Genomic DNA, 23,026 nt, shown 5'->3' with positions numbered 1-23,026 from the left:
TTATTCCAATTATTATTATTATATTGTCTATTATATCCATTATTCCTATTTAATTTTCTAGAAAATCTCCCTCTGAACCTACATTCCCTAACAAAATGTCCAACACGATTACATAAGAAACATCTGTGAGGTCTGAGGTCTAGATCTCCTTTTTCTTGGCTTGTATTGTTTGCCTCATTGCACAGATCTAAGAGCTGCCACTGCCTTTATTTCCTTTATTTCACTGTCCTTTGCTTTATTTTCGGCAGCCCTTAATTTCTTTTTCAAATCCTCCATTACAATATCCCTGTCTTCATATTTATCATCATTGTCCATACACACATAATTCTTCCAATCCCATCTCTTCCCAATCAAGGCATTTATTTTTTTTAAATAATTTAATCTTAGGACATGCATTTTTTATAAATATCCTTTTTATGTGTGCAGTCCTGTTGTTCACTAACACATCCAGGCCTAAGAATATTTCAGCTGCGTCTATTACTTTCTCAAGAAAATTAGTTGGTGATTCATTTAATTTTTATTTATTATTCTCAAATTTAGACCAAGCATTAGGGTGTTTACTATGTCTCTTCATCACATCCATAATTGACCTTCTGGCTTGTTTCATCATTTCATAGTTAGGGGATGAATTCATTTCCAAACCTTTAAAATCTCGTGGCCCTGGGGTCAATAATGGATCATTCCTTGTTTCCTCTATGAATTGGTTCCTTTCCCTCTTAGTTAATAACTCCTTCATTAATAAATAAAAATCTGCATAAGCAGGGTCAAAAAATCTCTATAGCCCTTGGAAATTCCTTTACTAGTTTAATAAGTTTCTCTGAAAAGCAAGCGGTTCTACGTCTAATGGTTTCCAAATCCTCAGGTGTAAATAATTTACGAATTTTAACCTTATCTATCTCATCCTGTGTAACCCCAGGTGTATCTCTTAGAGGGAATAGCAATGCTTGATTTTTATTGCATTCTACATTTTCCCTTTCCAATCTAGACAATTTCTCAATTTTTCCATCATTATTTTCCTTGCTTATATCATTATCTTTTAAATCATTCACAATATCATTGCTTAAAATCATCCTCTTTCATGCATAACTCCATTGCCTCTGTTTTATCTTTCATTATCATTAACATCTGTTTCATCTCAGAATCTTTTGTTATCCATAACACAATTGCTTTTAATCTATAGCCAACTCTAAAAAATAAGAATTTACATTTATACAGTACAAGTAAACATAAACACTAAACACATCAAGGGTACATAGGCTAACACAGTTCTTATAGTTAATGCCATCACTGGTTCCATCCATTCATATCCTAAAACCATATAGCAACACTGGGGAAATGGGGTAAAAATCTCATAAGGGATGTGTAGGAAACAATCCCATAGAAAATATAACACAGGATATGTTCTATTATTATCCACTGTGATTTGTATTAATAAACAACAAAGAACAGAACAACAACAACAAAAATGGCTTCCTAGCACATGTGTTATTTGCCTTTAAAAATTAAATCCCCCTCAGTGTCCACCTAGGAATCAGAGTTCTGTGTCAATTAGGACCTTGGAGAGCAACCAAGTGTTGGAGAGAGGGCCAATGGAATGTTCCCAGGTAGCCTAACTACCAGCCTACTAATCTGTCTACTTTTCTCTGGCCAAAGTCAATTACTTAGCAGGTTGCCCTACTGACATGCCAAATGTTATAGGGTAGGTTTAAAGAAGGGTTCAAACTAACTCTCTCTAGAGAGATAAGGTTTATTTAACTAAAGGGAGAAAGGAAGGAATGGGAATCAGGGAATAACTTACTTCTAAACCATACCAGATATTAAAATCCTAAACTTTCTATAATTATTCTAAACTTACTAATTAATTAAAGTTAAGGAAGGATTGGTAGAGGCAAGGACAAAGGGCTCAAAGAAATCTCACAACACAGAAGTCCTTTCTTTTATCCAAACAGCAATCCCAGTAAGATGTCACCAGCAACAGCAGAAATCCACTTCTCTGTCCCAGCAGCAGTAGAAATGGGCAGAATATCAGGACAGCCAAAGAAAGAGGCAACCAAAGACTCTCTGGGTCCACCCCAGAACTGACAGCTAGAGAAAATGCAACCTCTCACTCCTCCAGACTCCACCAGCTGCCAGCAACAGCCTTTGTGTTCATTTCCTCACCTCCTGAGAGCTCTGGAATGTTGGCTCTGTCATTGCTCTGTGGGCTCTCTTTGCTTCTTGCTTTTTGCAAAGCTAATCCTTTACAATAATATCAAAACCAATCTAATTCCATTTCCATGTGACAGTTCTTCAAATACTTGAAAGCAGCTCAGTTTACCCTTCTTCAGGCTTTAGGTATCTCTAGTTCCTTTTCCTCTTTTTGAACATTATATGCAGCCTAAAATTGCACTTTTTTCTTGTTGGCATTGAGGTTCATTCAAATAAAACTTTACAAATTTTCAAATTGATAAACTAGTATTTATTGAGCACTGTGTTAGGTGCCAGGAAAATGAATACCAAAAGGAAACAGTTTCTACTTACAAGACTTAACATCCCAATAGGATTCCTATAGAATGTGTTGAACCCATGTCTCCTTAATCTTGTACCTGTATAGTTAATGTTTTTGAATGAAAGTGTAGAATTATCTCTTAAGTTGCAATTTATTAAATGATTGTGTCATGCAGTATATTAGTTATCTCAGCTTTATTGTCCTCAAATTTGTTAATGTGGTGTCTGTGATAATCATATTCAAATACTTATACTCGAATACATCCATGACCTCTGTGTTTCCACTCTGTCTAGTGATGCAGGTCATAACAAGGCCACACCTTGAGCTGTGCTTCTTATGTATTTCTTCCCATAGATCCATGATGCTTGAGGCCTTCCTTTCTCAATTTTTTAACATTCTGTGGGTATTTCGGTACAGTACTTGGGCTGTCTATCTGTTCTTACTCACTGCTTACTCACTTATACCCTCCTTTTCCAGTAATACATTTTTGGTTAACAGATTTTATATCACCTTTTGTATAATATTAGTAGCATTAGTAATATATACTGTGGCTATATATGCCTACTTTTTGTGTCTGTTGCTCTTTGAATCATTGGCAGTTTTGATCTTTTAGATATTGTAGCCATCTAAACTGTCTGCCCAAATTATATGTCCTGATGGAGTCACTCACTAGTCTTAACTATCCCACTGTGTTCCTCTGGCATTTTCCCCTTACTTTATGTGTGGATTCCTAGGTTAACCTCTAAAGTAGCATCTTTCTGCATGTGTAATATTTTGGCATTTGATACAGTAAGAACAATGTCATTTGTAGCAGAAGCATCTGGGGGATCTCACCCTTTATAAAGACCTTCTCTTCAGTTTGAACTCTGTGGCACTGTTTTTTGGCAATCTAGGCCTCCTTGTTTTATTGCTTATTTCATATTTGTAATTAGAGGACCATTGAACAAAATTCTATACTATCTCTATGCAATAATCTTATATAATCTTAGCATATGTGTAATGAGGTATATGTTGGAAGGAAACCCTTAAACCTGTGTAGTCAGGTCAAAATTGTTTTTAAGTTGATATATTTTGTTTTAACCCACCAGACATTCTAAGAATTGAAACAATTAAGTACATTCCCTGAAAACATTTAGACAAAACAGCATGAATAAGCTTTATATTGCATGTCACTCTCCTCTAAATTTTTCTGTTTCTGTTGAGTATCCCACCATCCATCCTTCTAGTCACCCAGGTATTTCAGTCCTTGATTCTCCATTGCCTTCCCCAAATGGCCAGTTCTCAAGCCTTAGTAAATCTACCTCTACTTTATAGATCAATATTTATATACTTTTTTTTTTTTCACCTCAGCAGCCACCTTTTTATTTTGGGATTTGAGCTCACCTCTTCATTGGAATTTCTGCTTCCATTTTCCTCTCAAGTGTCTTTCCCATAATTGCTAAATAATTTTCCTAAAATACAACCTCTATTGTGTCACTTCCCTGCTTAAAGGTCTTCAGTGCCTCTTCATTGCCACTGGGATAATGTAAATTCCCTAGTTTAACATATAAATAGCCTTTCAGAGTCTGGATTCTGCCTACTTTCTAGACATTTTTTACATTACCCCCTTCAATACTCTTTTTCAGCCAACCTGGTTTATTATTCCCCAGAATTGGAGTGTTTCTCACCTCCGTGCCTTTGGATGGGCTTTCTTAGAGAAGTACAGAATTTTGGTTTAGATAAAATACCTGCAAGTACAGAATTTTGGTTTAGATAAAATATCTGCCTTCAGAAAATTTATTTTTGGTGATGTGTGTAATTAACCTATTTAAAGAAAAGGATGGAGCTGATATAATTCAATAATGAAGTTGAAGTCTAAGTTGGGAATTTCACCTTTTGTAGAATATGTGGAATGTGGAGTACTTGCTAGAACAGTCCTATACACTGAGCTATAATTTTTTTTTTTAAAGGTATCACATGTTTTGGACATCTTAGAGCCAGATTGGCCATCAGTTAAAAAAGGGAAAGAGGAAGGGAAACCTTGGTATTAGTTATCAAATAAAACCTTTTAGCTGTATAGAGTTCTCTAATTATATAAATTCACATTATGCAAATTTTACTTTAGAATTCTGAAAGGATTTGCATTCCAAGAAAACACCTATGTTAACTTCACCATATAGTACTGTGCTCTCTCTTCATTTCTGCTCTCCTGGTCTTCCCCCACCATGTCTGCTCACATATTCTTCCTCTGAATTCTGGACAGACTCCCAAATGGCTGGCCCTGGCCCCTGCATGTTCCTCCTGCTCTTGCTTCTGTTCCTGACCCCCACATGTCCTTAAACTGTGAACTCTGCCTCCCTTCCCTGTGTTGCTGGCAAATTCACTTTATGTAAACATTGCTTTATGTAAGGATATATAGACCAGTCCACTTACACAAAACTAGAACTGTCTGTCCCTGAAAAGAACAACAAATGGAGGAAGCCTCATTGAGTGAACATTTGACTATAATATGCTTCCCTGTCTGGTGTTAATATGATTTAAAAATAACTCATTCTTTGGCTGAACATTCAGATTTAACAGAATGACTAAACTTTTCTACCCATGCTATTCTTGTGTAGTATGATATTTTTCCTATGAATATCTAGCTTTTCCTACTTATGAAAATAGCGAACTTTGTTGCCTTGTAAGATCTAACACTCTCTCTATGGTTTTTCTTCATAGATGCTTGTAGACAATGCCAAAGTCCATGGAGATACCAGAGCACTAGAACTGAATCAGAAATTGTCATCATCGTCATCCCAATGACACAAAGTGCTTGTTTCAGTGAATTGAAGGAAGCTGTCAGCAGAATTGAGGAATTAATCAAGTCTTTCTCCCAAAGTAACATTCTGAGGCCCCTCCCACTTCCCTTGCTATTCTACTTTTAATTCAGAACAATTTCTACAAATATTCCTTCTCCCTACACACACACAAGAGCACCTTGAGGTGGAATCTCTCAGAAACCCATGGTCTGACTACTTCAGAAAAATCTCATCTTTCCTTTTCAAGAAGAAAGTCTAGAGTGAGAAAAAACACACCATACCCATGCAGTTCTACAGCAGCAACTATGAAGAGTGCATGAATAAAGTTTTTGTGTCTTCAGGGGTACAGAATACTTTTTTCTTTAAATCTTTGCAATAAAGCCTTAATAACTGTCCTCTATATAATATGCAAAGACAGATTAGCACAATTCACACATTTTGTTGTAACATGCTTTTATCTTATATATCCTAATAATTCCAAAATAATTGCTTTTATAGATAGTAGAATTCAGTCCAACTCCAAACAACTAAATAATTATATATATAAGCTATTTTGATATCTGTTCATATCAGATTCTCTGCAAGAAACATAAGTATAAAGATGCAGGTGTAGCTTAAATTGCTAGTGTGTGTGTGTGTATTTGGTGATCCTTAGATCTGTGGCTGTGTTTTAAAATGTTCTTTTGAAGGGTTTTTTTTTCTTATAGGGCAGGAGTAGGAAACATGGCTGCTTATAATAGCTAATTTTAATCATGGCAATTTCTTGACTTTGTGATGGTAAGTATTCCGACTTAAATGAAATAAAACCATGGCCTGTTGTACTATGATCTCAGAGCATCCATATTTAGAAATATAAAATATTAGATGCCTCCATTATTTTTACTTGTTTGGGTTTTATACCTTTGGGGAAAGTATTTTTGGATTTTTTAAAGAATTGAGTTTATTTTAAACAATTCCATTTCCTTATTCCTTTGTATCCATGCTCTTAAAAATGTTTTTGTCTATTTGTTGACATTTATTTTAGTCATCTATTTAATTCTATCAATCATGTACTAAATATGGCAGTAGTATATGTAATTTGTGCTATGAATTAATGTTGAATTTCTGAATTATAAATTGTACTTCAGTAAGTGGCTTTTTATTGTAAATTTGTATATTAATAAAGATTGGACGATAAAGTGGTAAATGTGATATCGACTATATTACAAAAACTTTAGAGCTAACCAAGAAATTTTATTTTATGCAGAAAAGTTCAAAACTCTTATTCACGTTCCTTTAAACCCTTTGCCTTTAAGGATTTCTTCAGTATTGTTTAAGGACATGATGGATACAATATGTTGAGATATTCCGTAAACTCATAATAACCTTAATATTGGATAACTTTCTATTAAATATAAAATAAAATGCCTTTGTATTAAAAGGCATATTCAGAATGTACAAAATGGGATTTAGAACTGAAATCAAGTTTTGAACTAGTTCAGATCCCTCATGTTATCAATGAAGAAAGAGGTCCAGAAAAATGAAATGATCTGCCTCCAAGCCTGTACCTGTAGTAGGGAACAGAAGCAAGATTTGAGTCCAAAGGGCAAGATTTGAGTCCAAAGGTTCATAATACAGTTTATTAGTATATATAGTACTAGTATAGGATCATAAATCTAAAACTGGAAGGGACCTCAGGGATTATCTATTCCAACTTCCTTGATTTAGGAAAGGAGAGGGCCAGGGAGGTTAAATTGATTTGTCCATAGCCACACAACCTAGGTCTTCTGACCCTACTATATCATTTCTCCTTTAGCTGCTGATACTTTAAGCTTGTTGATTTCTGTTTGCTCATATTTTGAATGGAATATAAATTTTCTTAACCTTTGAAGGCAAATGGATTTCTCAGAAGAAACTTCAGAAGACATTTAATCCAACCAGTGGTGTCTGGAAACTTCAAGTGATGGGGAACTCACTGTATTTTGAGCCAATGCATTCTATTTTTAGATAGCTAATTGCCATGGTTGTCTACATTTTAAGGTGAATTTGCTTTCCTATACCTTCTTTTGTTCTCCTCTCTCTCTCTCTCTCTCTCTCTCTCTCTCTCTCTCTCTCTCTCTCTCTCTCTCTCTCTCTCTCTCTCTCTGTCTCCCTCTCTCTCTCTGTCTCCCTCTCCCTCTCCCTCTCCCTCTCTCCTCCTTTCTCCCTGAATTCCCCTGTGAATGTCATGTCATCCATCCTAGTTGTCAACCTTTTTCTCTGGTTCAACCCTTAGTTGATAATCTGAATTAAAGGATTCATTCATTACCTTGCAGGGTGAATGGTGCTGGTAATATTTAAAAAAAAAAAAAAAAGAGGCCAAAAAAGTCTTCTTACAGAATTAACATGCTGTGGGGAAATGGGATCTCTTCATTATAATAACTGCAAAATATCCTGCAATGCTGGCCTCAGAATATGTGCGATTCTTGTATCATTTACCTTGCTAGAATATTACCTGTAGACATTTTTAACACGTCAGCAGTGCCTATTATTCCTTAAGACATATCTCTGTGGCTACCACTAGAGGGGGGAATGAGATTATAGATGGGGAACTAACACACATTGGTGTACATCATATGTTGTTAAACCTGATGACTTATCTATCTTCTCAGGGGTTCCAACCTCCCCTACCTAAGAAACATGCTCCAGTAATGGAGAGTTCATGGGACCAATCTAAGGTCAAGAGACTTGGGTAGAATACCATCTCAGACACTAGTTATGATAGGTAATTTATTAAGCCCTCTGAGAATTGTTTTCTCACCTCTAAAATTGGGATGATACTTTTACCCCAAAGGGCTGTTTGAATCAAATAATAAAAAGCAAAGCAATATGCTATATTAATTTGACACCTTGACAAGAGCATTAGTTCTGGAATCAAGTTCTGGATTCAAATTTCCTCTGATACTTCCTGTATGAGTTTGGGCAAGTCACATCCTCTCTGGGCTGTAGGTTTCATTTGTAAAATGATAGAATCACATTGGATCATTGCCTCTGAGACCCCTTCTGGCTCTGGATCTATGATACTAGTTGAATATATTCATTTGTACATATATATTCCCTTCCTAATTATGCTGATTAGATTTTAATAATTGTTTTCTTTCCTTTAGGGGACCCCAGAATTGTGAGGGGGGGAAATGCATGAATTGGCAATTTTTACTGTATTTCCACCATAATTTGTAGTTTTATCTCTCCATAACGGACTTAATATATATGTATATATATATATGTATATATACACACATATATATGTAAAGAATATAAACTCCCCAATTTAAAAAAATATCTTGTAACTTAAACCACAGTGTGTATTATTCTCTTTTGTAAGACTGGGAAGAAGTGAGGTAGACCAAAGATAATTTATTACAGTGGAAGAGCTCTGAATTTGGTTAAGGAACCCATGTTTGAATCCCTGCTTATGCCTTGTGTGACCAGGAAGCAGGTCACTGATCCTCCCTGGATCCTTATTTCCTCATCTGTAAAGGGCAGACTTTTGTTGTGGGTCCTTTCAGTTGTGTCTGGATTTCGTAACCTCAATTTTGGGATTTTCTTGGCATACATACTGGAAATGGTTTAGCCATTTCCTTCTCTAGTGTGAAAGGGAATTCTTTATTCTCTTATCCTAGTTGGAGTTGACACTTTGGTTAACATGAACTTAAGCACCCCTAATTAGTACCTCACTAGACTGAAGATAAGATTAACTCTCCTTTGTCTACCTTTTAAATTGAATCAACAAAAGATTGAACACCCTCCTTACTGCTAGGTGAGAAGCCAGGAAGATATTTGGAGAGCTCCACCCTTTTTTTAACTCAATCAGTCAGAAACTTATGAATTCTTTTAAGAGTTCACACCCTCAGAAACTTCAGTCAGGAAACTGAACCTTTTTGATGAGAAATTGACCTCCAGAAGGTGAGAAGTCAATCCCACAGACACTGCCCCCTGGGCAGTGCTAGACAACTTGGACACTGATTGGCCCCTGTGAAAATGGGAAGAGACAAGAAGTCACCATAAAAGCAAGCCCAGACTCCCTCAGAGCAGATGGTCTTTGAGTCTGAAGAGATTTGTCTTCTGGAGATAGTCTTCTAACTGACTTGGTGAAAATTAATGGTTGGATAATAATTTTATGATATTATGTGGTCACCAATATATCTCAAGTCAGTTAGAGATTAATTAGCTCTCATCTTGGAGGATATAAGGATGATATTAGAAAATAAGTATTGTTTTATTTAGAGATACATAAAGTGGCTGGCTTGAGAAAGAACTGGATTTTGAAGCAGAGCTGAAAGAATATGTTGATTTCAGATGTTGACAGTTATAACCATTTTTTCTGTGTCAATTACTCTCTCTGGCAGTTGGGAGTTGCTCTCTGGCAGAGACACACACTCAGAGACTCTCTCTCAGGGCTGGAGGAGGTAACATCTTTGCCTCTCTCTCTCTGTTTTCCTTTCCCAACTTGGGAAACACTATTGACTATCTATTTCGGTCCTCATAAATTGGTTTATATCTGAGAAGACTAAAGAAAGATCTGATTCTTGTTGAGACTCCACCAGCTAGCCTTTGTTATTTTGTAACTGGGAGGTGAAGTTAAGAATTATAAGGTAATAGTGGTAGTTTTTATTTAGAATAGTATAAATTTGGATTAGTCAGATCAGGGATGATCAGTGTAGCCTGTGAAACACAGGAGAAACAGTTCTTTGCGGAACCAGGGAGTTCATTTGGGTGGATTTAGAATCCCTTAGAATTAGAAATCCTGGACTTCCGGTTAAGATGGCGGCTTAGAGAAAGCTAAAGCTCAGATCTCCGGAAAACCCTTCCCGACCGATCTCAAACTATAAGCTCCTAAGGCGCCGAAATTCAAAACGATCAACAGCACAGACCCTGGGAACCCTCCTCCTGGACCTGGACCCGGTTCAAAAGGTACGGCTCCCCTCAAAAGCCAGAACCCGAGATCACTCGGACCTCAGGGGTAGGAGCGCAGAGTCCAAGGCTCCCGGAAGCCGCAGCCCAGCCGGGCTCAGAGAGCAGGGTCCTTGGAACAACAACCCTTAGGGCCTTCTACCCGAGTCCCAGTGAAAGTTACTGCCTGGGGCTTCCGCTCCAGAGAGCTGGTCGAAACAACAGCAACCATCAGGGCGGGCAAGACAGCCTTACGGGCTGGATCCTGCTATCCAAATCTCAGTGAAAGTCCTTGCCCTCGGAGCTTGGGGAAGCTGCAGCCCATCCCCCCGCAGGCCGACGAAACAGCCTCACGGCCAGCGATTCTGAAGGCAACCTCCGGAAAGCGAGCCGGGGGGGAGAGTGTGGCCTCGTGGTCCGACCCTTCCATTCCAGTTCCAGTGAGGCATATTCAGTTTAACCCAGGGAAAGCTCATAGAACCAACATCTGCCCAGGACTAAAGCCTCTGAACACCAGACAGAGATAAGAGAAGCTAATCCTCCACATTCAGAGATGGCAAACTCCACAGAAGCACAGAAGCCCCAAAATACCAAGAAAAATAAGAAGAAAGGGGCGACTTTGGACACATTCTATGGAGCCAAAAAACAAAATACAGAGCAGATAGAAGAAGATATACAAGAAGATTCTCCAAAATCTTCCAAAGGAAATAGAAACTCTCCACAAACCCATGAAGAATTTGAATCAGAAATGACCAAAAAGATGGAAGCCCTCTGGGAGGAAAAGTGGGAAATAATGCAAAAGAAATTCACGCATCTACAAAACCAGTTTGACCAAACTGTAAAAGAAAACCAGGCTTTAAAGCAAGAACTAATAAAGCAAAGCCAAAACACCAAGAAATTAGAAGAGAACATAAAATATCTCACCGACAAGGTGATAGATCTGGAAAATAGAGGGAGAAGAGAAAATTTAAGAATAATTGGACTCCCAGAAAAGCCAGAAATAAACACCAAACTGGACATGGTGATACAAGATATAATCAAAGAAAATTGCCCAGAGATTCTAGAACAAGGGGGCAATACAGCCACTGACAGAGCTCACAGAACACCTTCTACACTAAACCCCCAAAAGACAACTCCCAGGAATGTAATTGCCAAATTCCAAAGCTATCAAACAAAAGAAAAAATCCTACAGGAAGCCAGAAAAAGACAATTTAGATATAAAGGAATGCCAATCAGGGTCACACAAGACCTTGCAAGTTCTACTCTGAATGATCGTAAGGCATGGAACATGATCTTCAGAAAGGCAAGAGAGCTGGGTCTCCAACCAAGAATCAGCTACCCAGCAAAACTGACTATATACTTCCAAGGGAAAGTATGGGCATTCAACAAAATAGAAGACTTCCAACTTTTTGCAAAGAAAAGACCAGAGCTCTGTGGAAAGTTTGATACCGAAAATCAAAGAGCAAGGAATACCTGAAAAGGTAAATATTAAGGAAAGGGGAAAAATGTTATCTTCTTCTTTTACTCAAACTCTCTTCTATAAGGACTACATTTATATCAATCCATGTATACTAACATGTGGGGAAAATGTAATGTATAAATAGGGGGTAAAGAAAGACCAAATAGAATAATGGTTCTCACACAAAGATTCACATGGGAAGGGGAGGGGAAGAAAACTCCTATAAGAAGGAGAGGAAGAGAGTGGGGGGGTTACTTAAACCTCAATCTCAGGGAAATCAACTCTGAGAGGGAAAAACATCCAGATCCATTGGGATCTTGAATTCTATCTTACCCAACAAGGGTAAGGAGAAGGGAAAACCAAGGGGGGGGGGAGAGGGAGAACAAAAAGGGAGGGAAAGAGAGGGGGGAGGGGGAGGGAAGAAAAAGGGAGGGACTAAAAAGGGAAACATCAAGGGAGGGGACAAGGGGGACTGATTCAAAGTAAATCACTGGACTAAAAGGTAGAGCCGAAGAAGAAAAGGTTAGAATTAGGGAAGGCAATCAAAATGCCAGGGAGTCCACAAATGACAATCATAATTTTGAACGTGAATGGGATGAACTCACCCATAAAACGTAGATGAATAGCAGAATGGATTAGAATCCAAAACCCTACCATATGTTGTCTTCAAGAAACACACATGAGGCGGGTTGACACCCACAAGGTCAGAATTAAAGGATGGAGTAAGACCTTCTGGGCCTCAACTGATAGAAAGAAGGCAGGAGTGGTAATCATGATATCTGATAAAGCCAATGCAAAAATAGACCTGATCAAAAGGGATAGGGAAGGTAATTATATTTTGTTAAAAGGGACTCTAGACAACGAGGAAATATCATTAATCAACATGTATGCACCAAATAATATAGCACCCAAATTTCTAATGGAGAAACTAGGAGAATTGAAGGAAGAAATAGACAATAAAACCATACTAGTGGGAGACTTAAACCAACCATTATCAAATTTAGATAAATCAAATCAAAAAATAAATAAGAAAGAGGTAAAAGAAGTGAATGAAATCTTAGAAAAATTAGAATTAATAGACATATGGAGAAAAATAAATAGGGATAAAAAGGAATACACCTTCTTCTCAGCACCACATGGCACATTCACAAAAATTGACCGTACATTAGGTCACAGAAACATAGCACACAAATGCAAAAAAGCAGAAATAATGAATGCAGCCTTCTCAGATCACAAGGCAATAAAAATAATGATTAGTAATGGTACATGGAAAACCAAATCTAAAACCAATTGGAAATTAAACAATATGATACTCCAAAACCGTTTAGTTAAAGAAGAAATCATAGAAACAATAATTTCATCAAGGAAAATGACAATGGCGAAACATCCTTTCAGAATTAGAAATCCTTTTTATCCTTTTATATTTCAATAAATATTTTATTTTTATAAGTCTCTTTAGTGTCTGTGTCTGGCCCTGAAGGGAAGTTCACATTTGAGCTTCACTTTACTTTATCACTGAAGATACTTTTGATTACATCTATCAAAAGTATCTGAACAGTTTTGAACCTGTATTGGTGAGTTTTCCCATGTATTTTTATAACTCGCCAAATATTATTTTTACAAGGAGGCTGCATGGTTATTCACCACCAGCCTTCCTGGTTGAGAGCTAATTAATCTCTGCCTGGATTAAGCAGACCTAGGGCAAAACATTTAGGTTCATAGGATAGATAACTTCTCTCACATTTTTCTTCTTTATTGTTTCCTCTATATAAATATTTGTAAATACATTTCTGACTTGAGATATACTAAATATTGGTGACCACAAAGTTATGTGAAATTACATAAAATTGTTGTCCCACCATTAATTTTCACCTTTACACTAGCTCATTTTATAGATGATGAACACGGTTAAACAACTTGTCTAGTGTCCTAAAGCTAGTAAGAAGCCAAGGCTGGATTTAAACTCATGAAATGAGTCTTCTTGATTCCAAGGCCAGTTCTGTAACCACAGCTAACCTAGACGATCTCTAGGTCCCTTTGTCCTTTAACTTCAGTGATCCTAAATTTTCTCTTTTGACAAAGGATTGAGATCAGGAAACAAGATGACGATTGGTATATTACTCTAACCAAATAACATTATGGTGTGTTTTTATATAATTGACAGCTGTCAAAATGACCTTTAATATTCTGGTTATTATTCAAAGTTCACCCTGAATGGATCTCCATGCTTGATGTCAGACCAGTTAAAGAACAAGTTTGGGACATTAATTCCATTATCTCTGGTAGTACTCACAAAATTATTCTGAGTTGTCCTTAGAAATCATAATAGTGAGAATACCAATTTTTCAGAAATACTTTGTCTTAGGATACGTTGAAAGCCTTCATTCTCTTTTCTAGTCCAACATTCTTTAGAGCATCTTATCAGCATCACAACTGAATAGGTGTCTCATTTAAAATGAACTCTCTTTAAAGTCAGACTCTATGAAATAAAGTTGTGATGATAGAATTGGCTTACCCATCAAAACCCAAAATGGAGTCATCAAGGGGAGAGAAGGAAAGATACCGTTAAGGACTCAGAACTAGGTAAAAACGAATCTTCTCCAATAATATGCTGTCTAAGCAAGTGCCTATTTAATCCTATTGGTTCTGAATAAATATAGATGCAAAACTTTTTTTTTTTAAACCCTTACCTTCCATCTATAAGTCATTACTATGTATTGGTTCCAAGGCAGAAGAGTGGCAAGGGTTAGGCAATGGGTGTTAAGTGACTTGCCTAAGGTCATACAGTTAGGAAATGTTTGAGGCTAGATTGAACCCAGGAATTCCTGCCTCTAGGCCTGGCCCTATCGACTGAGCCACCTGATTGTCCCCTGCAAAACTTTTAAATAAATTATTAGCAAAGAGACTATAGTAATATAACACAAATATTAAATTATAACCAGGTTGGATTTATGTCAGGAATGCAGGTCTGGGGCAGTCTTTGGGAAACTCAGTACAATAGGCATACTGATAAGAAAACAAAAAGTATATGATTACATCAATAGATATAGAAAACCTTTTGACAGAACAGTATCCATTTCTTTTACAGGAAAACAAAGGAATAAATGTACCTTTATTTAACATGTCAAGTAGGATCTATCTAAAACTAACAGCTAGTCTTATAGGTAAGGGAAATTAACTTAGGCTTTTCCAATATAATAAGAGTACAGGGTGCAACTAGTGGATAAAGTGCTAGGTCTAGAGTCAGGAAGACTCCAATTCCTAAATTCATATCTGGCCCCAGACATTTACTAGCTGTGTGGCTCTGGACAAGTCACTCAATCCCATTGGCCTCGGTTTCCTTATCTATAAAATGAGCTAGAGAAAAAAATGGCAATCCACTCATATTTTTGCCAAGAAAACCTCAAATGGGTTATAAAGAGTTAGACACAATTGAAATGACTGATCAACAACCTTGAAAAAGCAAGGATATTACATTATTACCACTACTTTTTGATATAGTGCCATAAGGGGTATTTATAATAAAAAAGACAAGAAAAAAGAAATCTAGGAAATAAGCAATTATCTTTTTTTAAAGATGTTAAATGATAATTTAATTAGAGAACCTAGAGAATAAACTCAAATCAATAAATTTAGCAAAATTGTAGAATATAAAGTAAATTAGCATTGCTCTATAAAACTCAATAGAGAGAAAAAGGGAAATTTCATAAAAAATAACCTCAGAATGTTTAAATACTTGAAGTTTGCCTGCCAATACATAGAAAAGAAATATGTGACTATAGTTACAAAATACGTTACACACATAAAGAACTAAATGACTTGGAAAAATATTATTCATGGGTAGGCTGAGTCAATATAATAAAAACAATACCATGTAGACTAATTTACCTATTTAGTGTCCTGCCAATCAAACTACCAAAAAATCACTTAATAAAACTAAAAAAAAAAAAACATAATAAATACTTCTTGAAGAACAAAAGGTACAAAAATCTCAAGGGAAACTGGGGGGGGGGGGGAAGTGGGAAAGAAGGGAGCCTAACAGCAACAGATCTCAGTCTATGCTAATATCTAATAATCATCAAAATAATTTGGTACTAAGGAAGAAATCAAGAAGTTGATCAATAGATCAAATTAGGTATAGAAGCATAGAAACAAGAAGTATAGAAGCAATGGGCACCATGGCCTGGTGTTTGATAAATCCCTAAATCTCAGCCACTGGGACAAGATGGCACTACAACAAAAAACTATTGGGAAAACTGGAAAGCAGCCTGATATAGTTCTAGTCTGATAGATAGATAGATCTAATATAGATCAATATCTCACACCATATACCAAGACCAGCCCTAAATGGGTACATTATATAGATATAAAGGGCATATCACAGACAAATTAGAGGAGTAAGGAAGAAATTATCTTTCAGATATTTGGATAGAGGAAGAGTTCATGACCAAATGAGTCATTGAGAGGATTAGAGAAGATGAACATTTTGAATATATGCAATGAATAATTTTGTACACACACACAAAAGTTAATTAGGAGAAAATATTTGAAGTAAGTGTCTCTGATAAGGTTCTTATTTCCATGTCATATATAGAACTGATTCATATTTAAAATGAGTCATCACCATAAACACATATGCAGGAAATTTTCAATAATCTTATGAAAAAATGCTTCAAATTGCTAATAATTAGAGAAATACATGTTAAAACAACTCTCAGGTTCCACCTCACCAAAGTTGCCAAAAATAGAAATGACAAATGTTGGAGATCTGTAGGAAAATAGATATATTAATGCCATGTTGGTGGAACTGTGAGTTTTGTCTACCCACTTTGGAAAGCAATTTGGAACTATGGTCCAAAAATTGGCCCAAAAGAGGTCAAATAAAGAGAAAAGAGACTCATGTGTGAAGACATTTATATTAGCTCTTTTTGTAGTATCATGGAACTGGAAGGGATACCTATCAGTTAAGGGATGACTGAACAAGTTATGAATGTGATAGACTACAATTGTGTGTAAGAAATGATGAAAGGGATGGTTCCAGAGAAATGTGGGAAGACAAATTATTTGATGTGAAATGAGCAGAATTGGGATAACAATTTATATAACCGCAATATTATAAAGACAATCAGCTCCAAGAATTCTGATCAATATAATGGCCAAAATGATTCCTAAAGATTTAAGATGAAGCTCCTTTTAGAAAGATGATAGATTCAACACCCAAAATGAGATATACATTTTTTACATAGCTGATGTGGGAATTTGCTTTGCTTGGACATGCATATTTGTTACAAGAGATTTCTTTTTTTTTTTCTTTTTTAATTGGGGAGGATGAGAGGAAGGAAAAAAAAACAAAAACCAAACATCATTTTAAAAAAAGTCAAAATAGGTGCTTGTATGTTTGGAAACAGATCATTTAAAAATTACACAATTGCACAATTTCTTAAGCACAATTCAGCCACATTTTTTCCTCCTATTCCTTATCTATTTTCTATTTCTCATCTGCAATATTTCAACAGGTCTGTATAGATGTTCAAGAAGGACTAGCACATCTGATGAAAGGGCTTGCCAAACCCTTTTCAGAGTTCCTCGTTCACTTTTGATGCCCACCTGGTACTCAATTCTCACTTGTGTAAGAAGCTGTAGCTTGTGAAGTGGCTATACCTTGGCAAACCACCTCAGCATATAATAACAATGCCAAAATCAGAATAAATGACCATTAGGATTGGGCTAGAGAAAGAACAACAAATTGAGTGGTGCATAATCAGAGTGAATTATTGACAGGAACATGTGACTAAGAGCAAAATAAGAGCCTAAGGCTGGAGATCTGGAAAAAGGCTTTAATGTCCCAACTGGCACACTTCTCTCCTGGAAGGACCTTGATTGGAAAGGCTTGGAAAACTGGTTTCTGCTTCTCCTGAGACCAGCTGAAGAGAGGAATCTTTTGAACCTGACTGCTGGCAGCTTCAGTAAAGAAGACTGAAGACAGACTTCACCTCTGGACCTGTTTAGACACTAATCAACTGAAGATCCTGGCCTTTTTTATTGGACTCCATGTGTGAGACTTGGTTATTGGGGAAATTTACTGCTTAGCTTAATAAGATAGTTTTAGATAGATTTATAGACATTAGAGCGTAAGATAACTTATAGAATTTCTCGTAACCCCTGTTCCTTCCTCCCCTTCCCAACCAATAAATCTGAATTTTTATATGTTCCCTTTTGTTCATTCCTCACCAAATTTCTATCATAACAGGATTTACATGTTTTTCCCCAGATAACACAGAAAATGAAATAAGACAATTAGAGACTTGCCCTCCAGCTGCAGTGGCTTGTCTAGTTTCTAAGGGATGTGGGACAAACCAGGATGTGTTAGCCTGTTCTTACTGGTAGGAGAGTAGATTGTAAATTTTTCAGTGTGAGGATTCATACCTTGGAAATCAGATAACCTGTAAATCAGGGCTTGATTTGTTGTTTTTCTGATTCTCTAGCCATATTGTTCATCCTTAGTTTTCAGAGGAACAATGATAACATAGAGTGATGTCTTTATTTGTGCATGAATTAGATTTCAGTGAGGCAGAGTTTCATACAGTTGCCAGCCTCATTCTCTCTTCCAGAGAGGTCCAGTGGCAAGGCAAATGTCAAACCATTAACAATGGCTTAGCAGTATGATGGATGATCTTGGAGTCTTCAATGTCTGACCAAGACTTCCTTCGTGGTTTTTGGAACAAATTGCTCTCATCTATCCATTCTGCCAAGAGAAGTCTTCACATGTGTGGGGTAGGCATTCCCCTAACTCATTACCAGGCTTGAAGCCTTCCAATTACCCATTAACTGCTCTAGCCTGTCTTCTGAGATAGTTTTCCCTAGGTATGGTTGCTGCCTATGCTATAGTTTCTTGGAGCCACAGGTGAGAGTTGGGTGAAATGTGGACATCAAAGGTGGATGAGGAGCCCTGAGAAAGGCTAGATGTAAGAAAGGGTCAGAGGACCTAATAATGTAGATTAAACTGAAAAGTGTCTCATTGGTACTTTTTTTTTTCTTTTAGAGAGCCAGCTAAAGATTTACTTAGAAAACAAAAAATTACAGATTTCTTTAGGGACTATGAGAAAATTTGCTTCTCCTTGTATGATTGGAGAAGGGGTAGGAAGGTATCATTAGCTAAGCTGAAGTGCCTACCATCCCAGGTTGATTTGTTCACAGCCAGAATGACTCTTCCCAGACAATTTTCAGCCTGTTCCTGTTCAGTCAAGATTATTTGAGCGACTTGGGTAAGATTTTCCAGAATTTCCTAGGTCCAAAGACCCTAGGAAGCTATTCCCCCCTGTCCCATTTCAAAACTGTTTGTAGTAGGTGCTACATCAAACATGAGCTGATAGGAAGGAACTTACTTTACCATAATGCTATGGACCTAAGGCTTGAAGCAAGCAAGAATTGTTGAAAGAAGGCATGACACATGCAGAAAAGATACAGCTGTTTTATGTATATGGCAGTAAAAGAAACAATGGTTAGGCGTGTGCAAAGGCAGGTGAGTGAGATTTGGAAGCCACCAGTGCTATGTAAAAGCCCCAGATACAAGGAGAGGTTGCTAAGAACAGATATAGGTCACACCTGCAGATCCCTAAGTAACCAAAGGATGGCAAATATTAAGCTATTGAGGGTTCCCTTATTGGGGTTGTGAGTTCATTTAAATGAATGAAGAAGATTGACCCAAAAGGTTTTACTCACATCCACTCCTTTACTATTTGGGGTTTAGTTGTTACTTTGGGCTAGGCCTATGTATTAAAATTGTATCTTGTTCTGTTTTCCTGAACACTCTCCTAATTAGTCTAGCAAGTTTATAAGTAGCCAGGATAAAGTAACAAAAGTAGGAAGTAAAATTACAAAGGGGAACCTACAAATCCCTTGCAGACGGCCCCATTAGGGAGCATAATGATAACTTGTAAACTATCTTGTAAATTAGAGGAACCTAAATGCCATTGGAAAATGTCTCATAAATGAACTAAGGCCAAGTCCTGACACTATGTGCTAAATCAGGGGATGCCAAAGAACCGGAAACTAAAGGGATGCCCCTCAAATAGGGACTGACTGAGCAAATTGTGGTACATGATGGCAATGGAGTTTGTTTAATAAACTCCCTCTTGTGGTTTACATTGTTGGTCATTGTTTTATCCTTGGGATCGATTCACCGGGCACTTCATATGGGGGCTTGCCCGGGATCCCATGAAAGAAGCAGAGTTAGACCAAGAGAGGGAGGGGACCTTTGTCGCCGGGGCAACTCGAGATGATGGGGTCCAGAACACGTCACATCTCAGTGGAAGATGGTAGGGTCCAGTGAGTAGCCTCAGGAGGTGTTGAATGAGTGTGCAGAGAATATTGTGTGAGAGTGAGGGGATAAGGTCTCCTGAGTCATCAACATACGGCTGACCACTGGTCATTGGCCCTGGAGTTATATGGGGACAGCCTATTGCTAAGCAGAACTCATTTGAGAGAACCACCCACCTATTTCTGAGTGTGGACCAGGAAAGTACTCAGTTCCTATTTCCCACAAGGGGATAGGTCAGAAAACCTGGGAAGCATGTGGATGAAGACTGTAACACCCCTCTTGGCTATCTTCACCTAAGGATCCCCAACTCCCTCTCCCTTGGATGAGCCATGGGAAGGACCCACCGGACTCGATTCCTTTAAGCGGAATATTCTGGCCAGTTAATTTTAGTTGATTTTATTTGTGGGGTTCAAGTACCCACTGCAAGGGTTAAAGGCCCTTGCCTGGGGTTTGAGTCCCTGGTTTGGGGTGGTTAGAGGCCCCCCTCCCCAGTTGGAATTATAAAAACCAGTGGATACACTGGAGGAAGAGGGTGTGGCCTGGCCACACCACCCTGTTTTTGGGACCTCTTGCCACTTGCCCTTTGGGGTGAGTTAGAGGAACACATCCAACCCAATGTTCATATTTGTTGTGTCTGTCTTGGCTGTCTAGTCCATCATGTCCATCATGTATTGCTCTGTCTGCCTTCGTGTTCACCGCCTTTGCCTACTAACTCCTCTCATTCTACAGGACATTATGGGACAGGAAGAGTCCATTCCACTCTCCCTCATGACTACCCATTTCTCTCTCTTCAAGGCAAGGGCCTGCCAAGAAATACAGGCAGAAATGATTATTAAAAAAAAAAAGGAAACCTGGAAGCTATCAGTTCACAGATCAGATCTGCTTTCCTCCCCTGATGCAGGGAGGCCCTACTTTTGGGATTTTTAAATGTCTTACACTTTTAAAACTAAGGGTTTTTTTCCTTTCAACTTATAGAACAACCTATGAATGATCCTCTGTTTTGGGGGTAAACAGGGATAGATAAGAAGTCCTGATAAATCTCCTTTCCCTGTCTGCTAGCCAGAAGGAAGTAATGCTTAAATTGCTGTACTAGAGGTATTTATTGGTATTTTATTTCAAAATTGTGATCATGTATATATGTGGGTTTAGAAAATAACATCCTAATATTAATTTTGTTAGACAGTGAAATTTTAGTCTGTATAGAAAAGCCATGGATAAGTTTTGTAAAACATGTTTTTTAGCAGTATAGCCTCAAGAAGAGGGCGTTCCATCCTTATCTATCTTTCCATCACAAGAGGTTTAAGTGTTTAAACTTACTAAAAATGGGTTTTTGTTTAAAATTATCAAATGGTTTTCATCTCAACCAGCCCTAAGGTAGCCATAAGAAGAATTTATCCACCACCCCCCCACCAGAAACTTATAGAAATGAATGCTAAACTTGTTCCCTACCTTACCAGCATTCATGTTCATGTTGTCCAAGTGCCCCCAATTCCAATATTAAGTTTTGTAGGTTTCTCTGTCTTTCATCCTTTCCATTCTCTTCTCCATGCTATCTACCTCCCTTTTCTATCCTATCTCCCAATGCCCTGCCATTTGCCTCAGTATTTTCTGTGCCTTATTATAGTGAGATTAATCCATACTTGCTGCTATCATGGTCTTTCTTGATGAGTATATAAAGTGAGATATATGTGACTCTGACTTGACCCAGAGGGAAACATTTTGTGGTTCCATTCCTTAGACACAATAATTCCTTAAATTAATTAGCATTTCAACCTGATTTAGGTCATTACCCTGGCACTTTAGGTACAATATTGGAAAGAAAGAGATTTACTTAGCCATAACAGGGTATTCAACAAGCATAGGTGTTGAGGATATATTGAATTGATTCACCTGAATAATGATTCTTTGCTCAAGTTATTCATCATGATCCATCAGCCAAGCATCGGAGAACTCTCTGACGTTTCTCTTGACTGCCTTATATTTAGATGGGGAGAAAGTGATGTCAATAGTCTGAGCTGACCAAATCTCAAAGAATATCTCCAATGCTTTTAATGGAAAAACTAGCCTAACTTGCATGAAGATCAGAGTGAGGTTGGAAGAAATGGGGGAGTGTGGTTAAAATATTCTCCTACTACACAGATGTTTTAGTAGTCCAGGCCTACTAATACAAATCTGAGATTAGAATAAAATGAGATACTCATGCATAGGCTAAAATTAAAATTCTCTGGAGACTGTATCTTAATTTATAATTATTTATTCAGTAAATCAAAAGAGCTGGTTACAGAGAAAGAAAAGGCACCAGCCACATGTTCCCTTCACAAGCCTCCTCCCCTAGCCAGGGTTTACCCAATTGTGTGAATCTTAAAATTTCTCAGAATTGTGAATCTTAAAATTTCTCAGACTCTACCCTTAGGACATTTGGTTAAGGTTTTTTAACATTGTTTTTTTTTTAACCATTTAACCATTTTAAACAATGAAGGTACTTGATCAGGAATGTATTGAGAACTTAACCTTACTCCATCCATATTTAGGCATACCTTAAGGGGAAGATAAAGTTGTAAACTCCTTACTGAACAATGAAAAAGTACTTAACTCATACTTATAGTGAGGCCAAAACCTTAAGTTAGATCTATTTTTAGATCTAATACAAAAGGGTGCTAAGTACCTATGAAGGTCAAATTAATCACTAAAAGGTCAGGCAGCTTGCAGGGGCAAGTTTAGCAAAGAGGTATGAAGTTTTAGTTTACTCAGGTGTGAATTAAGAATGGTCAGTCCTGTGGAAAGCATCTACTGTGATTGGTAGATGTGAAAATTTAGGGGAGGTGACATAGGAGAAAATTCTCTTTAAAAGGAGGTCAGAAAGGCCTCTGAATTTAATGGAGCTGAATTGGAGGCTGGTCTCTGTCTCAGTGGCTGAAAGGAAAATTCAGCCTTGGAAGCTGAAGTGGAGCTTCCTGAGCTATACTGGAGGGTCTCTCTGAACACTAGAGTTTTGCTTGGAAGGATCTTGTGGTGAGTTGATAAAAGATTGACTGATCTCTCTCTTAAGGCTTAAGCCTAGGCTGGCC

At 37.4% G+C, this 23,026-nt stretch overlaps 2 protein-coding genes across 10 annotated transcripts in view; one reads left to right on the top strand and one right to left on the bottom strand.

Annotated features, from left to right (window-relative positions):
- SKIC3 (SKI3 subunit of superkiller complex) overlaps window positions 1-6,454 on the top strand; it is a 137,867-nt gene extending 131,413 nt beyond the window's left edge. For all 9 annotated transcript variants that reach the window (XM_056824668.1, XM_056824664.1, XM_056824660.1 and 6 more), the window contains one exon: window positions 5,189-6,454. In XM_056824668.1, the coding sequence (XP_056680646.1) occupies window positions 5,189-5,272 (84 nt within the window). In that variant the 3' untranslated portion in view covers window positions 5,273-6,454. The remainder of the gene's footprint in view (window positions 1-5,188) is intronic.
- Window positions 1-23,026, bottom strand: part of FAM81B (family with sequence similarity 81 member B) — a 178,126-nt gene that overhangs the window by 45,697 nt on the left and 109,403 nt on the right. The gene's annotated exons all lie outside the window — the stretch shown is intronic.

The sequence above is a fragment of the Monodelphis domestica genome, chromosome 3 (assembly GCF_027887165.1).
Source record: "Monodelphis domestica isolate mMonDom1 chromosome 3, mMonDom1.pri, whole genome shotgun sequence".
Taxonomy (NCBI): Eukaryota; Metazoa; Chordata; class Mammalia; order Didelphimorphia; family Didelphidae; genus Monodelphis; species Monodelphis domestica.
This window is presented reverse-complemented; position numbering and strand designations above follow the sequence as displayed.